This window comes from Cnephaeus nilssonii (assembly GCF_951640355.1).
Source record: "Cnephaeus nilssonii genome assembly, chromosome: 15".
In the NCBI taxonomy this organism is placed as follows: domain Eukaryota; kingdom Metazoa; phylum Chordata; class Mammalia; order Chiroptera; family Vespertilionidae; genus Cnephaeus; species Cnephaeus nilssonii.
In genome coordinates this window covers 14,406,534-14,420,563 of record NC_137086.1, presented here as the reverse complement: position 1 = coordinate 14,420,563, position 14,030 = coordinate 14,406,534, and the positions used below count along the sequence as shown (strand labels likewise).

General features: G+C 46.8%; 1 protein-coding gene across 1 annotated transcript in view; it reads left to right on the top strand.

The window, feature by feature from the left end:
- Positions 1 to 1,619: 1,619 nt before the first annotated feature.
- Positions 1,620 to 14,030, top strand: part of CAPN13 (calpain 13) — a gene marked incomplete at its 5' end in the record, with an annotated part of 46,062 nt that continues 33,651 nt past the window's right edge. Inside the window, 3 exons of the mRNA XM_079792115.1 lie at positions 1,620 to 1,817; positions 8,846 to 8,924; positions 11,279 to 11,394. Of these exons, the coding sequence (XP_079648241.1) occupies positions 1,620 to 1,817; positions 8,846 to 8,924; positions 11,279 to 11,394 (393 nt within the window). The remainder of the gene's footprint in view (positions 1,818 to 8,845; positions 8,925 to 11,278; positions 11,395 to 14,030) is intronic.

Here is a 14,030-nt window from a genome sequence, read left to right as displayed (position 1 = left end):
CTTCAAAACCCATTTGAATGTTCACCACCTGCCTTTTCTTGTTCCTCCCTCCCCTTTGTCCCCCTATTCATTTCATCATCAAATCCTATTGGTTCTACCTATAAAATGCCCCTGGAACCTGTTTCTCCACCATTTTCACTGTTAACCATTGAACACTATCTCTCCCATGGACAAATGTAGCAGCCTCCTGGACTCCACCCTCTCTCCGTCCCTACCCACCCCCCACATGGCCTCCAACTTGCTCCACAATTCTATGCATAGATCTGATCACAACCCACCTCTTCCATGGCGAGGTAGAAGGCATTTCCCAGTCCAGCCTTTCAGCTGTGGGGAGAGACTGCCGTTCCATGCCGTGACCACTGTCTGTCCCGCAAGCTGGGTCTGGGCCAGAAGGGAGGTTGCTTTCCACAAACCTCCCTTAGAGACTATCTGGTCACAAATGATGCCCACTCTGATACACATCAGCACCGCTCCACTGCCTCCTGCTATGTGTGGCTCCTGGGACAGGTTGTTGTCCTGACCTGGCCAAGCATGTAATTTCCTGTACCTGGTAGAAACCTCATGTAGTCCCTGTGACTGTCTCCCTTTACCCTATATTCTTCTTTGGTGCCTGCCAAGTGGCACAAGGGTCCGTTTGGCCTTGCAGCCACCCAACACATGCCTCCTGTAAATTTCCCTTTAAGAAGCCTATTCATTACCAGATGAGTGGCCAGCCTCTTTCTTCAGTCGTTCCCTCCTCTCTGCTTACAGATGTGGATTTTCAGATCCAGAAACTCCCCCTGGGTCTGTGTGTGCTAGCACCCACCTACCTTCCTGACCATCTCTGCCAACACTCCCTATCCCCAGCCCCCACCCCACCGACCCCTCCAGCCCTTCCCATTTCCTCTAACACCCATGACCTTTCCAACCCAACTTCTGAGCCTCCTTGCACTTGCTACTCAGGGCACCTGAAGGGACTTTTTTTTTTTTTTTTTTTTTTTTTTTTACTACCTACCATTTTCCACCTGGCAAATTCTCCTTCCTTCAAGGCCCAATTCAAAGGTCGCCGCCTGTGGGAGAGTCATCCCGAGACTCTCCCTGGCAGTTCGTAGCTCCTTTATGTCCACAGGACTCTGCACACATTTTTAATTAGACAGTTTCTGTTGAATGATAGAATGTTGGATGTTGTTGTTGAAATGTCTAATCTATCTCTCCCACTTGATAATGAGCGCCTGGAGGATAAAGATCATGTTGTATTTTCTTTGGATTGCCAGCACTCAGAAAGCGCTTGGCACAAGGTCAGGACTCAATAAATATTCATTAATGTGCAAATACCCCCGTAGTCTCTGGTGCACATAGAGCATACTGAGAAGCTGCTCGGTACAGCGGATTGAAACGGAACCGAGAGGAAGGATGACTGACTCAAGGCTGGGCTCGTCTACCAGCTGGCTGTGTCACCAGGGACCACACTGATCTGGGTCTCAGTCCCCTCACTTGTAAGGGGGTGAGGGGGAGTGGACATCTGAGTGTCCTTTCAATGCTCACATCGGATGATGGGAAGGACTTGACAGCTCATCTCCAAAACTATCGTTTTTTTCTCACCCAAAGGAAAAGACGTTGGAGGTCTTCTAAGGAGAGTCATGGCACACACTCGGGAGCCTCTATCCCAGGCGCCCGTCATCAAGTTCAAGGGCCAGGACTTTAAGACCCTGCGGGATCGTTGCCTAAGCAGAGGCCTCCTGTTTGAGGATGAGACCTTCCCTGCCGATATTTCTTCCATAGGCCCACTGCTGCTCCAGGGAAAACACCTCTCCAGCCTGCGGTGGGAGCGCCCAAAGGTGAGTGAGCTCCCCCAGGCACACACCCAGCTCCGGGGCCCTCTGAGCCAGCCCGCCATGGTCCCTCCCATGGCCCCTCAGGACCTCTGAGTTCTCACCCAGCTCTAACACTGAGCACATCACTAGATGGCCTGCCTCGGTATTCTCACCTGAAAAATGAGGAGACATAGGTGGGAAGAGTGTCTCTGAGGTCTCTTCCGTCTCCATAGTTGAGCCTGTCATCACTCTTTATTCTCTTCAGGTATGACTGTCTTTATCTTCTGTTCCTTTTTTTTCTGTTAGAATTTACTCAAAGGGAAGCTACCATGTCAGTCACTTGTACAATAGGATGAATTTAAATAATTGACTCGCCTCTCTCCCTTTTATTTGTATTTCCAATCTTGCAAAGAGGCCTGATCACCTACAAAAGAATTTCTGACATCAGCGGGGAAATTAGGAAGCTATTTCAGGGCAATATTCCAAGTCCCCTGAGTCCCCCACCCCAGCAGATGGCCACTAACTCCACCTTGCAGCAAGGGGAGCCCTGTTGGTTTTTCCAGAACCATCTCAGTTTCGGGGCATGAGGCTCCAGAGGACATTGCTCAGCCAACTTAACATTCTCTTAATCCAGTGGTTCTCAAACTTTCTAATGCCGTGACTCACAGGTTGAGAACCACTAGCAGGGTCGCCTAAGACCATCAGAAAACACAGATATTTACATTACGATTCATTAACAGTAGCAAAATTACAGTTATGAAGCAGCAACGAAAATAATTTTATGGTTGGGGGTCACCACAACATGAGGAACTGTATTAAAGGGTCTCGGCATTAGAAAGGTTGAGAACCACTGTCTTAATCTCATCAGGGCCACTGTTGATGACAAAGACCCAGGTAAGGGTCACTGTGAGTGCCCTGGTGCTCAAAGCTTCTATTCGCACTTCCAAGAGCAGCCAGCGGAACCTAAAACAAGAGAAAATGCCATCGTGTCTAGTAAGCTAACGATTATAACATCAGCAAGTATTACTGAGCACATATTAAGTGTCATGTACTCTACCGAGCCCTTTCAGTAAAGTCACGTTAGGTCATCCAGAAATGGCATTTTCCGGTGACATAGAACAAGACACAGAGCTCTGGGGGTGCCAACTCAGGACAGCTTGAAGCCTTGGGGAAGGGGGAGGTTAGTGGGGATCAGGTGGCGCTTGGATCTGCTTAACGAAAGACAGGGTGCTCCAGCCTTCTAGGACCCATCTTCCCAGCCAGCGGCGACAAGTCCCACAATGCCTTCCTTCTTCAGGCCTTCCCCTCCTGAGGAGGGCTGACCAGAGCACGCTGTTTAACGTTTGGAAGGGTTAAATATTGTTTTGGCTGGGTTATTTTCAGAGGCTGAGATTCTTTTTGAACGTGTTTTCTTTTCCTGTTTTCATAGGGTGCTAGGCAATAGATGTGAGACCACATCTATAGTGTTTAAGAATTTATAACATCCATTTAGAAAGTGTTGAGAGTTTCTCGTCATCTTAATTCCAGCAGCATCTCAACTTGTGATGTCTTTGGGGGTCAAGGAGAAATGTAGGCAAATAAAAGTGGAATGACTTACACAGAATCATGCCAAGGGACACAGACAATAGCGTGGCGAAGGCCTGGGGCGGGCGTGGAGGCTGGGTAGAGGGGTCAATGGGGGATGAAGGGGACATATGTAATACTTTCAACAATAAAGATTAAAAAAAAAAAAAGAATCGTTCTAGGAACCCGGGATAGTGGCACCAGGACCAAATGCAGTCTATTCCCATTCCTCTTCTACCAGGGGCTCATTTTTTTTCATTCCAGCACTTCTTTTAAAGTGTATATGTGAATATGTCATACATCTTTGTGTTTCTTATCGAAACTGGCAGTATAGTACTTCCTAGAGCTTTCCATGTGTCTTACTTTGTCTCCTTTATTTCATGGATAATAATAAAAAATCCCATTTATCAAGTTTGTACATGTGCCAGGTATTAATCTAAGCTCTTTACACATCACATTGTGTTTCATTGCCACGGCAGTCCCGTGAGGTTGATAACATTGTCATCCCCATTCAGTATGTCGGCACTGCCCAATAGAACATTCTGTGAGGATGGGAAGGTTCGTTATGTGCCGTTCATTACAGCAGCCACTGGTCACATGTGGCTGTTGAGCACTTGGAATGTGGGTTGTGTGACTGAGGTTCTGAAGTTTTCATTTTATTCTGTTTAAATTAATTTAATTTAATGTACCTTATTGGGGAGCACAGAAGAGTCACCAGTGTATGTCAGGTTGAGGGATTAAAATGTCACCATTGTCCCATTCTTTAGTGAAAAACTTTTCACTTCTCAACTGAAGAATGGGCTATGGGCCCAAACCACATTGTCTGATGGGCGCTCGGAGCGCAGCACCCAGCCCCACTGTGGATTCTGGCCCGTGGCCATCCCAGAATGCAGCACTGCCTGCCCAGGCAACAACTTTCTCCTTCCCGGGGGCCAGAGCAGAGTTCCTGAAAGGATCCTTCCCTAAGAATGATTCACCTTGGGACCAAAATGAGTCCTTCGATAAAGGAAGGGGTTAACAAAGTGGAGATATGAGTGTAAGCTGTAAAAGCAACAAGTAACAGAAGGTGAGAGAAAGTGAACATGCCAACAGCCAGTTGCCATGGAGCGGAAGAACTTTGATGCCAATAAAGCCAATCTTCCTCGCAAAAATAGAAGAGGAAGCGACGCTGCCACCTGGCCCAGCCTGAACTCTGGCCACCCTCTGAAATGCCCGTATGCTAAGCCTGGCGCTCCCTCATGCGAGAGCAGCACACCGTCTGGGGACGTGCCAGAGCAGCCTTTGAAAAGAATGCAGGAGTCACTGTCAAAAACAGACCCAGTGATGTCACATTGGAAGAGACCCCTCCAGAAACGATGCGGGGGAGTGCTGGCTTTGGTGCCACGCCAGAGAGGGGATTTTCTAAAACTAGGGAATTTTGCGTTACGTGAGTTTCTGGCATACCTAATGTCACAGGGCGTGCCCCAAACTTTGCATCGAGAAAGAGCTCCACAGTTCAGAACTAATGTATATCCTATAGCATATAACTAATAGGAAATATATCCATAGTCCCTATTGGTAGGTTGACTCTGAGAAATTGGCTCACATGGTCACGGAGGCTGAGAAGTCCCACACTCTGCCATCTGCCAGCTGGAGACCCAGCAAAGCCAGTGCCGTAGTTCAGTCTGCGAGGGAAGGCCTGAGAACCAGGCAGCAGATGGTGTAATTCCCGGTCCAGGGGCAGGAGAACGCCCATGTGCCAGCTCAGCAGCCAGTCAGAGAAGGGCACCTTCTCCCTCCCTCTGCCTTTTGTTTTACTTTCTCTGGATTGGGTGAGGCTCATCCACACTGGGGAGGGCAATTGTGTCATCTGGAAACACTCTTACAGATCCACCTAGAAATGGTGTTAGCCAAGGACCTGTGACCCAGTCAAGTTGACACAGAAAATCAACCATGGCAGTTTTCTTCTGCACACATGGGTGTTCCCATGCCCTTGAAAGGCCAGACTGTCTCAAAAATCAGGAAATGCCAAAGTCAAGAAGCCCCTGCCTGCTGGTGTGGTCCGTGGGGAAGAGCCGTACACCACGGAGGCAGGTTGCCCCACCCCAGCTGCTTCCTGTGGGCCCTGGAACAAATCTCTGCTTCTCTGCATCTGCTCACTTGGCCTCGTGGGACTCACCTGAGGAGCTGTCCATCCTGGGCTCTGCCTCTGGATGACCTGCTGAGTCCAAGCTGTAGGAGGTGGGACCCAGCGGTCTCCATGCCCGTGAAGCCCGTGGCGATTGAGTCACGCATGGGGTGGATACTCTGATCCTTGCCAGTGACTGCACTGCGCTGGTGCTTCTGGCCCAGCTGGAGACAGGGGGACTGCCGGGAGCCAGCGCCTTACCATCTTCCCAGCCATCTTTACCCATTTTCTCTGGGGGCCTTGTCCCAGGAGGTCAGCCCAGCAGATGAAAACACTTCTTAGTCTACTTCCAGCTCTTTCTACCTTTGAGTCCCTCCAGCACCCCTGGAAGTCCAGGGTGGGGAAGGAATAGGCAGCTCAGAGGTCAGGGGACTTAGATGCTGGTTTTGTGCCCAAAATTGATTGATGTTGACTATGGACTTTGTATTGAAAATAATTGCCATTTGATTTTTATAACATTAAAATACCTTTCTGTTCCTAATTAGCTAAAATTTTGGTTTTTTAGTGTTTATTTTTATTACTTGGGCAAATCAGAGAAACTTGTGCATTTATCAAATGCCTTCCTGGAAGGACATAAATTGTCTCCTCTTTGGCCCATGTAAATACTTTTTCCATTATTAGATATCCTGATATGAAACCACCCTGGCAAATTTCTATGGACAACCCTACTTGAGGGTGGGTTAGTCTTGTCATTTATGGTAGATTCATTGGCTGGGTATTTTACTTCATGTGTTTCCATGAGTATAATCAGCCTTGTGTGTGTGTGTGCTTCTGTGTTTTTTCTCTCTCTCGGGTTGGGCCTCCAGGCTATGCTGGCTTCTTAGAATAAATGGTGGCAGGATTCTTCTTCCTCCTTTTCTTTTTTTTAAACAATGAAACTGTAAGTGACACTGGAATTGTCTAGTCCCTGGAAGTTTGAGACAACTCAGCAGGAAAATCACGTGTACTTAGATGGTAGGGAGATGTTCTGGGGTCATTTAAAAATACTATTCCAAGGTTATTGATCTTTTCAGGTTATATACGAACTTGAATGATTTGGGGCAATGTTCATTTTCATCAGAAAATCATTAGTACTTTTAAATGGATTAGTATAGAATCTTACTTCATGTTTTATATTGCTAAAACCCAATTTTTACTACTTTTATTTGGGTTTCTCTACCACATTTGCCAAAGGTTAGATCTATGTAATCCTTCTTGCCCAAAAAGAACAGTTTACTTACATTATTGATTTTTCTGTTTTATAAATTCACTAATTGTGCTCTTCTATCACTTCTTTCCGCCTATATTTGCCAGGCTCTTTTTGTCTTTTTCTTTCTAACATCTGTGAGTCGACTACTTAAATCATGTTTTTATTCTATGTTGTTTAATAATGAATGGATTTGAGGTTCTGGGTTTGTCTATGAATATGGCTTTTCAAATTTTGCAAATACTGCGGACGGAGGGAATCGATATTGATTGAATTTACACCCTGCCCGGCGCTGCGCTAAGTATTTTGCTTCCTTCCTCGTGTGTAAAAGGGAAGGTGCTTGCTTGGCCAGGCTGCTGGGAGGCAGCCCGTGGATAAAGCGCCTGGCCCTCCGGAAGGGCTGATAATGGCAGCCTGTGCCTGGGTCGCTTTATCACTGGAGTCTCCCAGGTTACCCACGAGGAAACAGAGGCTCAGCAAAGGAAGGGAAGTTGCTCAGGGCCACCAGAGAGCAATGCAGAGCAGGATTCCACACCAGGTGTGTCTGACCCGACTCTCAAGCACACACACCCCACACACCCCTCCTCCGCTGATCACTGGGGGGGGGGGGGGGGGGGGGGGGAAGGGGAACCAGGAGAACCGGTGAGGAAGAGCTGCGCTGGGGGTGGCTCAGAAAGCTGAGCACCGTTGCTTTCATTCCCGGTCCAGGAGCCTGTGGTTCCTCCTCCCTAGCTCCCATGAGTGGAGGTCTAAGTGTCTGCTCCCTGGCAGCGGGCCTCCTGGGGCCTCGACTTCCCTCCCAGTGGAAGCGGGGACAGGTAAAGTCCATGAAGTGCCCTTTGAAACTGAGAGTTGTTCCCTCCATGGCTCTGCAGAGAGCTCTGCTGGCTTGCTTGTGTCGGGAGAGACCCCCACGTTCTGCCCAGCCCTGGGGGCAGCAGAGGGTTGGGCCTGGCGCCTTCACCCCAGGGCCTGGGCCCCAGTGCCCCTCTTGCCGTCTAAGAGGGCCGGTTACTTGTGGGCAGGCGGCAGGAGGAGGTGCAGTGAGTCATCGCCCCTCATGCGCCAGCTGGGCCTCCGTGTTTGCAGACATGCACACCTTTGCTGGCCCCGTGGCAGCTCCACCAGGAAACGTAGTTTACAAAGGGCTGGCAGGTCTCACAAGGCAGGGACTCCGCACACTCATGGCTGTTGAGCAAATGAATCTATTTCCACTTTGCAGCCCTGCTCTCTGGGGACGTATTTGTCAATGTGAAAAGAAATGATATGGACACAATTACCAAATTCCGCAAACGTGTGCGATGGAAATCCAGGCAGAGCTGCAGGGAGAGGATGCTGAGGATGTTCCCACCCGCACCTAGCAGGGGCAAACCTACAGGCTGGTGGGGCCAGGGCAGGAACCAGACCTTCAGCCGAGGGTTTCCCCAAAGGGCCTGGGGAGCCCCTCAGGAGCTCTCACCATCCTCATGTCTACTGCAAGTTCCCAAAATTCTCCCAGACATTGCAGCACTGCCGAATCCTCCCGCGACCCTCTCTGTAGCCAGCAGGCACTGGGCGTGTTGGAGGTTGGGGAAGAACTAGGCTCTGAGTAACAGCACCTGGGATGAGGGGCCTGGATCTTCTAGAATCAGTCAGGGAGCCGACAAAGATCTGAGTAGTGCACATCCTGCAACCCGAACAGCACGTGGCTACACTTGAACCTGGAGCCCAGAAGGCCTAGGCTGACTTCTAAGAGATGACATTTCACACGGAAAGCTTTATTATGTTTATAAAAGTTTCCTCTAATAAATGTATCTGATTCTTTTTTTTTTTCCTCTCATTTATAACCTCTTCATAAAACACTGCCTGTTAGGACCAGGATGGCTGAATATCTGATGTGGGGATCCTGAGACCTTATTTATGTGATCTCCTCATGCAGTTGCTTAGGTATTTATTGCCTGTCTCACAGTTACATATACACCCCGGTGACATCTGCCTTCCTGATAGCAATAAAACCTGAAGAATGAGGGGAACTGTTAAGCACCTATTTAAGAATTAACCTCTACTTCTCAAAGACAAAGTGAGTGATGTCTTGGGTACCACTCCGGGACATAGAGCGATGAAAGATGCTCATGCCTTTTCTCCCTCTTTCCTAAGGATTTACTGACGGGTAAAGCGAAGCCTCATTTCATCCTGGAAGGTGCGAGCAGATTTGACATCCAGCAAGGGGAGGCAGGTAAGAACTCACTGTCTTTTCTTCCGGCCGTGGATCAGGGCAGGCTGCTCAAAGTCAGCCTCTGGAGAGGGAGGTGTGGAGACCCTCAGAACTCTGTCCCAGCTCCTGAGGCCGGCCCCTCGGTGCTACTGTAGATGGACAGCCCATGTCCAGTCTGCAGCCTGCACGGCAGCTCAGCAATGGGTGTGCAGGGCCATTGCGGTGAGGCATTATCGAAGAAAGGGAGAAAATGGACACAGGGTTTAGTCTGAGCACTGGGTAGAGAGAAGCATCCGGAAGACAGGAAGGAGAGAGAGACCGAAAAAGGGGAAGCAAGTGTTCATTGAGCTTTCGCAATGCTGTGCTAGATACTGTGCATGTGCTGTTTTCCTTGCGCCCGGTAACATCCCCACTCTATATGTATATGCAAACCCCAAGGGTCCAAGAGGTAAAATCATGTCACATAAACAATAAGTGACAGAGTTGGGTTTGAATCCAGGGCTGTTTGACTCCCTCCCACCCACCAGACAGCCATGGATCAAAGTTGTTGCTAAGAGCTGAGCAGTGTGGACAGGGGAGAGGAGGGCTTGCCTTGAAGGAGGCCCCTGGGCAGGATCAGGAATGGCCGAGAGAAACCCCTGAGCCAGAAACCCAGGAGTGGAGGGGTGGACAGGCTGGGAGAGGAAAGTGGACAGGGAATTAGGAGACAGCACAATCAGACTCTTCTAAGAACAGACTCTAAACGCCCGCCTACAAGTTATGCCTGCGCCTTGACTTCCCCTGATGGAATCACGGTGTCTTGGGCTAAGTGGATAGAAGCCTGTGTTTCAGTGTTGGAAAGAGCCCCCAGCAGCCAATAATCCTCCAGTTAGAGCTTCCCCTATGTGAAGATGGGACCTCTCTGAGGGTGTTTCTGTGCCTGACACAAAATGGCATTCAAATAATTGATTGTATTGAAAATAAAGGAGGGAAGACTCAGGAGAAGGGGATGATGCTCATGCTCAAGGGCTCACCATGACATCCAAGGAGAAACTCAAGGCCACATTGCCCTCAAGGGGGAAGAGGAGAGAACCCCTGTGTGGGCTAGAGGGGTCCTGACACAGCGGCTGAGCAAGTATTAGCAAAGAAAAACACAAATCTGTTTGCTGACAACAAAAGACACTGTCACTTTAGTTCTGAGTACCTCTGGCAAAATGAGAAGACAAGTTGGCCCACCAGCCTGGCCAAAGCCTGGCTGACACTCTCCTGACCTCCCTCAAACCACCATCACCTCCACCAATACCTCCACACCTCCACCATCAATCACCGCTACCATCACCTCCATATCAATCACTCCCACCATCACCTCCACCATCAGTCACCCCCACCATCAATCACCCCCACCATCACCTCCACCATCAATCACCATCACCGCCACCATCAATCACCGCCACCATCACCTCCACCATCACCTCCACCATCAATCACTTCCACCATCACCTCCACCATCAATCACCCCCACCATCACCTCCACCATCAACTCCACCATCAGTCACCCCCACCATCACCCCCACCATCACCTCCACCATCACCTCCACCATCAATCACCCCAACCATCACCTCCACCATCAATCACCCCCATCAATCATCCCCACCATCACCTCCACCATCAATCACCCCCACCATCACCTCCACCATCAATCACCATCACCACCACCATCAATCACCCCCACCTTCACCCCCACCATCACCTCCACCATCAATCACCCCCACCATCACCTCCACCATCAATCACCCCCACCATCACCTCCACCATCAATCACCCCCACCATCACCTCCACCATCAATCACCCCCACCATCACCTCCACCATCAGTCACCCCCACCATCAATCATCCCCACCATCACCTCCACCATCAGTCACTCCCACCATCAATCACCCCCACCATCACCTCCACCATCAATCATCCCCACCATCACCTCCACCATCAGTGACCCCCACCATCAATCACCTCCACCATCAGTCACCCCCACCATCAATCACCTCCACCATCAGTCACCTCCACCATCACCTCCATCATCAATCACCCTCACCATCACCTCCACCATCAATCACCCCCACCATCACCTCCACCATCAATCACCCCCACCATCACCTCTACCATCATCACCCCCACCATCACCTCCATCATTAATCATCACCACCAGCTCCTCCTCTGTCTTACTTAGAACTGACCCTAGTAAATCCTTCCTTCAGTTCTCTCTCAGATGTAAAAAAAAAAAAAAAAAATGCATTATTTAGAAGGACATATGTGGACTCTGGTAACAAAGACCTGCGAAATGCATGAGGTGGGGCTTCCAATAGGCCTCTCCCACTTGGTGTGTGTCCCCTCACAGGAGACTGCTGGTTCCTGGCAGCACTGGGCTCCTTAACACAGAACCCAAAGCATCTGCAGAAGATCCTGACGAACCAAAGCTTTTCCCGCTGGTATGCAGGGATTTTCCGTTTCTGGGTATGTACACCACTGGGATGCTCCCGCATGGTTTTCTCTGAGCTCAGGGAGTGACTGTCTTGAATAGTCTCTTGTCTGGTATCCTGAGATGTGGAAGAGGCACTAACTTATGTGTTAGTTTCACTGCATAGCGCCAAAGAAAGGGTGTGAGCTCATGATCTGACAATGCCTGGGAAAGATAAGAGTAAAAATGTTCTCATGTCAAATATTTTTATTTTTGTATTATTTATTCATTTACTTTTGAGAGCACATTTATTAAAGCTGAGGACAGTGAAACCGGAAGGGCTTAGGATAGAAGAAGCAACAGGAGAGAGCTTAGGCGAGGCTGCTTCGGCCCACTGAGAAATCAGAGAAAAGGGGCCTTGGGGACAAGTTCAGGGGGTTAATCCAGGATGAGCTGTCACTGCCTGTTGCTCCCCCGGTGGCAAATCTCCTGGGGTCCCTTAGAAGTTAGGAGATATGTGCATGTGGGGGAAGAAGAGGAGGAAGGGAGAGGCATGGGCATGCTCCTGAGAGGGTGAGTGAGCCCTCATGTAAGTTTTTTTAAAAGGAAGATGCAATCGGCAAAAGAAAAAAAGAGTCTTTGATCAAGCACCCTGTACATCATCGAGCTTTTGTCTATGTCTAGTTCTGTGCCATATCTGGTTATTTTTATTGCAGTAGCTTTAGAGTAAGTTGTAACATCTGGTAGGATGATTTCACCTTCATTATTCATTATTCTTTTCTCAGAAATATCTTGCTAATTCTTGCACATTTATTCTTCAATGAGAACTTTAAAATCATTGTGTCTAATTAAAAAGAAAAGCCATTGTGAGGCGAAGTGGAGCAGCATTAAATTTATGTATTAATTTGGAAAAATTACACTTTTATTATGTTAATGATTCTTTCCAGAAACATGGTCTATCTTTCCATTTATTCAGAACTAGTTTTATGCCCCTCAATAAAATGTTATGGTTATGTTTTCATATTGGTGCTGTACCCTTCTTGGTAAATGTAGTCTCACATATTTTACAGTTTGTAGCTCATGTGAATGAGATTTCCCCCCTCGTTTCTAACTTCTAGATGTTGCTGAAAAGAGAAAAGCCACTCCTTATTAGATATTAAATTCCATCCAGCCAACTGACCACATTCCTTTATTTGTTCTAACTTTTTTCTTTAGTAGAGTCTGGATTTTTTAGTTATCTAATATTATCTGCAAATAAAGATGATTTTTGTCTCTTCTTTTAATATTTATAGAACTTACTTGCTTTTGTGCCTTGTCTCTTCAGTTAGTACCTGACAATTTTGAATAAGAGTGACAAGAGCAAACCCTGCCTTCTCTGGATTTTAGTTATATAGTTTCCTGGTCCTCCATTCTTTAAATACACTGTTGGATTTAATTCGTTAAAAATTTGATTAGAATTATTGCATCTATGTAATATGTAGAATGGGAGTCTAGTTTTTTTTTTTAATGTTTGAGTTATACTAACTTTTTAAAGTGAACCCATTGAGCTTTGGGTTCACTTTAAAAAGTTCACTTACATACTTTGATCTGATATAATTTGAAAAGTGGTGTTACTCATTGGTTTTCTTTTCTTTGAAAGTAAAATACATAACAGATCCAGATGATTGAGGCTTTGATTTATATAATTACTTTTAGTTATTTTCATTAATTCCCATTTATTTTCTCTTGGTTAATTTTATTGTGTTTTTTAAATTTTCTGAATCTTCACATTTAATATTCTTAGTCTTTTTTTATCATAAAAACTTTGAGACTAGAAAATTTCCTCTGAGATCTTATTTCTATCTATAGGTTTCAATATAAAATATCTTACTTTTATTAAATTTAAGATAATGTATTTTTAGTTTTGAATACATTTCATAGGGAGGTCATCTTTTGGTTGTAGAGTTTTAGATTTATTAAATTATGGTAAAAACATAATCCATAAATCTCTACGTTTTGGGAAATTATTAAAATTTTATTTATGGTCAAGTCCATCACATTTTTGTAAATGCCTCATTTGCAGATTATATAATCTACAATCATTTCTTTTATATGGGCTTATTTTTTGTCTGTGTGATTTGTCAAATTCTAAAAGAGGTGATGAAGTTCTCCAAAGTTAGAGTTTGGAGAGTTCCTCGTATGCTTTCAGATATTCTGGCTTTATATTCTTCCTGCTATATTCATTAGTGCCCAAAGATTCTTATTATCTGGTTGGTGAAATAAAGCTTACAAATATATCCCTCTTTGTCACATGTAATGCTTTTGGCCTTCAGTTCCTCTTTATCTGATATTTATATTGCTGTTCTCGGAAAGTAAGTTGGGAAAATGGGGTAAGGGTGACTTGTTAGGGGGAACCAACCAGAGGAGCTCTTTCAAGCCAGGACTCGCTCATTCTGCATGATGACCTACTGTGCTCCAGGCACTATCTTAGGTGCTGAATGGAAAGGCTATTGAAAAACAGTTTCGACTTTCAAAATTGTGATCTCACTTTCACAGTCTCATCTGATCCCAATTACAGCCCCAGGAGGCAGTTCTTACTCTTACCCCCATTTGACAGATAAGGACACTGAGACACAGAGAATTAAGTGTCTTACCCAATGTCTGTTGCTCAGATAACTAAAGACAAAACCAGGACTCAAGCACAGTTCCACTG